The 5,063-nt window shown below is 17.9% G+C and overlaps 2 protein-coding genes across 2 annotated transcripts; one reads left to right on the top strand and one right to left on the bottom strand.

The window, feature by feature from the left end:
* Positions 1-141: 141 nt before the first annotated feature.
* PGAL8A_00173500 (suppressor of kinetochore protein 1, putative) lies at positions 142-1,039 on the top strand (the record flags this gene model as incomplete). Its single annotated transcript, XM_028670059.1, has 5 exons — positions 142-244; positions 325-467; positions 568-633; positions 776-916; positions 1,004-1,039. The coding sequence occupies 5 exons, from the start codon at positions 142-144 to the stop codon at positions 1,037-1,039; spliced, it is 489 nt and encodes a 162-aa protein (XP_028526849.1).
* A 1,598-nt stretch (positions 1,040-2,637) lies between these two features.
* Positions 2,638-4,867, bottom strand: PGAL8A_00173400 (conserved Plasmodium protein, unknown function; the record flags this gene model as incomplete). Its single annotated transcript, XM_028670058.1, has 3 exons — positions 2,638-4,367; positions 4,552-4,698; positions 4,831-4,867. 3 exons carry the CDS (start codon positions 4,865-4,867, stop codon positions 2,638-2,640), a joined length of 1,914 nt encoding a protein of 637 aa, XP_028526848.1.
* Between the last annotated feature and the right edge of the window lie 196 nt (positions 4,868-5,063).

The following is a 5,063-nucleotide window of genomic DNA, read 5'->3' as shown; positions in this document are numbered from 1 at the left end:
AAAAAAAAAAAAAAAAAAAAAAAAAAAAAAAAAAGAATTTATGAGTATTGCATATATTTCTTTTTTTTGTAAAGTTAATAGATCTAGATAAAACAACTTAATCTTTTATAGAATTATTTAATTTATATAATTTTTAGTAAGATGAAAAATGATAAAATAAAGTTAGTAAGTTTTGAAGGGGATGAATTTATTGTAGATAAATATACTGCTTCGATGTCCACTGTAATAATGAATATATTAGAAGGTAAATTTATAAAAAAAAAAGGAAAAATTACACACAAATTTATATATATATATTATTAAAAAATTAATAAAACTTCTTAGTTATGACTGAAGAAGAAGATACAATTCCTCTTCCTAATATAAAAACTCAGATTTTAAAAAAAATTATTGAATACATGGAATATCATATACAAAATCCAGCAGACGAAATACCAAAGCCATTAAGTACATCAAACTTACAAGATGTAATAAATATAAAAATATTATTACTAAAAATTTAATATAAATTTGTAATTATAACTTTTAAATAATATTCTTTTTTATATGTTAAAAAAAAAAAAATAGGTTGTATCTAGTTGGGATTACGATTTTGTTAATACTGACAAGGAAACTTTATACGAACTTATTGAAGTTAAAATTTTATTAAATTACAATAATATTTACATATTTAAATAACATAAAAAAAAAAAAAAAAAATCATTAAATGAATTTAATAAAATAATAATTAATGATAAAGAAATTTTCTATTAACATTATATTTTTTTTAATATAGGCATCTAATTATTTAGATATAAAGCCACTTTTAGATTTAACTTGTGGTAAAATTGCTTCTATGATGAAAGATAAAACAACTGAAGAGATCAGAGCAGAATTTGATATAGTTAATGATTTTACAAGAGAAGAAGAAAAACAAGTTAATATAAAATAAGATAAAACATAATAATTTATTGTATTATTTTTCATTTTATTTATTTAACTTTTTTTTTTTTTTTTTTTTTAGATAAGGGAAGAAAACAGATGGTGTGGTGATATATAATTTGCAAATTTTTTTTTTTTATCATATATAAACTAGAATAATAATATAAATTTAGAGAATGGTTTTTTGCTTATGTTTCGCTTATTTTTTCCGCAAGTAAACAAGGGCATTTTTTTTTTTTTTTTTTTTTTGAATTTTAAATATTATCTAGAATATTTAATTAAAGAAAAGTTTTTCTTTTCTTCTTTTTCTATTAACTTAAAAAAATTACCTTTATTTTTTTTTTTTTATGATACTAGGAATTTTTAATGTCATAATATAAAATAATAAAGATAAATTTATAAATATGGTTTTCTTTTATAAACATATCCTATATAATTTTTAAAAAGTAGTTTGATAAGATAATTAAAAAAAACGAATTCTGGATAAACAATAATATAAAATTCTTATTATGTTAGATATATTTTTAACTCATCATATTTATTTAAAAAAAATAATATAGGATTAAAAAAAAAAAAAAAAAAAAAAGTCAAAATAACAGTAAAGATTAAAAAAAATTTAAAAATAAATATTCATATGAATAAAATAAAAAAAAAAAATAAAGGAAGAAGTTTTCTGTTTATTGTCTAATTGGTTGTATGATCTTTATATAAAAAAAATTAAATTGTTTCCTTTTTGAATATTTTTGACAATATAGCTTAATTCTTTGTTCATTTTAGTATGTCCTAATGTTTTTTAAAACGTGAAATACTCACATTTAAAATATTTTACTTTTTTCATTTTGTTTTTCTTTTATACATATATTTTTTTTTTATTTGTTTGTTAATTTAACTTAAATGAAAAATTATTTTAATAAAAAAACATGAAATAAAATAAATATACAAAATTGAAATTTACATTTATATAAAATTACAACTTGTTTTAAAGATATAAAATGCATATATATATATATATATATATATTTAAAAAATTTAATTTTGCGTTTACATATATATAGGAAGTAGAAGAAAAGAAATTAAAATAAAACTGAAAATTAAAATTTATATAATTTTTATCTCTAAATATATTTATATTTAGATAAAAATAAAAAAAAAAAAAAGTTATTAAAATATATAATATTTATAAAATAAAATATATATAATAAAATAATCAAAAATTAATTTTATTGGATCTATATATATATATATTTTTAATATGCATAATGTTGTTTTATATCTATAACCTTCTCCATAATTCTTCAAATAAAATAAATTTCTTTTCATATATAAAAATATAGATATAAATAGTATATTTATATATATGTGTAAAAAATAAAAGAATATATGCAAACGCATGTATAAAAAAATTTGAATACAACTGTAAATATTGCTTATACGATGTTCTTAATTTCCCATAAAAAACCAAAAAAAAAAAAAAATAAAATAAAATAAAATAAAATAAAATATAACCTTGATAAAATAAATAAGAAATATATATAATATATAGATGATAAATAAATAAAATGATCTACATTGAAAACCATGTAAGAAAATTATATATATGGATAAATATAAAGAAAATATTATATATATATATATATAAAAGTAGACATAATTATGTAACGATAATAAAAAGAAAACATATATAAAGATATATATATATATACTTCTACACAATTATTATCCTTCATTAACTTTATTTTGTTCATTTACATTTCTTATTTCTCTCATACGTGTTCTCCTTATATCAACTGAATTCATATTTTTATTATTCATGTTAAAATTATTATTATATGTATGCTTATATTCATATTTCTGATTATTATTATTATTATTGTTATAATTGTTTTGAGCTTTATACATATCAGATGCTATCCCATTTGAGTTAGAATTCATTAAATTGTTTTTATACATTTTATTGTTTTTTTCTTCATTTTTATTCATGCTATTATTGTTATTATTATTGTTATTCATCACATTGATTTTATACATGTTATTATTTTTTTGTTCATCATTTTTATTATACATATTTTTATTATTTTGAGTTATGTGAGGTGGTGATGGTTGAAAATTCATGTTTAACATTTTGTTATTTACATAATTGTTATTCTTCATATTACCCATATTATTGAAATTATTATTTGCATTATTACTATTCATATTCATATTGTAGTTTCTTAAATTCGTAGTTATATTATTATTTGTATTTGCATTTTGAGAAACGTTCATATTGCTATTATTTACAGTATTCATTTTATCATCTGCTATGTTTTTATTACTACTAGTATTTCTCCAATTGATTTCTGAGTCAACATCTTTTTTTTTTAAATTTCTATCTTCCTTTTTATCATTCCTTTTAATATAGTTCATATTCCCTTGCATTCCTACATTGTTGTTCATTTGTTTTATGTTTGTAACATCTTCCGTGTTATTATTATGCATAAAGTTTTTTAAATTTCGATTGTAATTGTTTGGCTTATAAATATTATTGTTATCGTTAAATTTATTTTGATTATTCATAGGGTTGTGTTGAGAATTTTGTGTAAATCTATTATTAATTTGATCATTTCTTTCATAAATATTTTCTTGATTATTCATTACAGCATTCATATTCATATTATTCATGTTATTCATATTATTCATATTATTCATGTTATTCATATTATTCATGTTGTTCATATTATTCATGTTGTTCATGTTATTCATGTTGTTCATATTGTTCCTTTGAGTATTCATGGGATTCATTTGCATATTCATATTATTCATAGAGTTCATTTGTTGATTCATTTTTATATTTGAATTCATATATTTCTTTTGTATACCGTTTTTATTTTCAACATTTTCATAAAAAAAACATTCTTCATGTAACATAGCTGGAGGCATTGGTGCTGGGTTTTGAGTTCCTCTTTTTAAGAAACATTTAAAACCAATCATATGTTTTCCTTTAAAACCTGGGAGTATATATCCATTTGCTTCATTTTCTGATTTATTTTGATTTTTCTCATTAGCAGAATTATTATTTATATGATTAAAATCATTTGATTGATCATACCACTTTTTTGTATTGTTTTCATTTTTTTTTGATACATCATACATATTCATATGAAATTTCTTTTTTTCATTTGATCCATTTCCTTTTATTTTTTCTATCCCAGTATTTACAGAATTCTCTTCATTTTTTTTTATATCTTTTATTTGTTTTTTTTTCTTATCTTTATCTTTAGCTAATTCTGATTTTATTTTTTCAGTAGATTCCAATAAATCAGGAAATGATTCATCGTCTATTTTTTTTTCTTTTTCTTCTGACTGATCATCATTATTTTTTTCATCTTTTTTTTTCCATGCAGATCCGGCTTGTTTTGAATTCAATCCTATATTAACAGTTCTTCCTCTAACACTTACACTTATACCTGAATTTTCAGAAAAAAAAAAAAAAAAATACAAAAGAAATAATGAAACATATACCAATTATAACATAAAAATAATATTTATATGAACAATATTCTACCTGTTTAATAAATGTAGAAATATAAAAATAAATTTTTATATGTATATGTTAATATTTTTTTTTTTTTTTTTTTTTTTTTTTATTACCTTTTTTTAAAGAGTTTCCTATTAATAAATGTTTTCCTAATGAAACATTATTTGCTATTTGAATATCATTTTCTTCAGTGCCTTCTGTACTTTTTTTTGTTTGTTCATCTTCTTTTTTTATGTTTTCTTCTTCTTTGTTATTTTCTACTTAAAAATGAAAAAAAAGAAAAAAAAATATATATGTAAGGGTATGTATTCTCGCAAATATGAATTTATGCTTATTTCTAGGAGATATCTTTATAAAAATACTAAGTTAATGTTTAACTTTTTTTATCTTACTTTTATTATTTTCATTATTTATTTCCTTATCTTCCATGTTTTAACAATACTACTTTTACAATTTCATAATTTTTATGATTTTAACTTTGTCAAAATTTTTAATAAAAATATTATATGTTTATATAATTTTTATGTACAAATATATATGCAAATGAAAAAAAAAAAAAAAAAAAATATTAATAATGTTGTAAATAAAATAAAAAAATATTTTAAAATATATGCATAAAATATAA

Source organism: Plasmodium gallinaceum, assembly GCF_900005855.1.
Source record: "Plasmodium gallinaceum strain 8A genome assembly, contig: PGAL8A_v1_66, whole genome shotgun sequence".
NCBI lineage: Eukaryota > Apicomplexa > Aconoidasida > Haemosporida > Plasmodiidae > Plasmodium > Plasmodium gallinaceum.
This window is presented reverse-complemented; position numbering and strand designations above follow the sequence as displayed.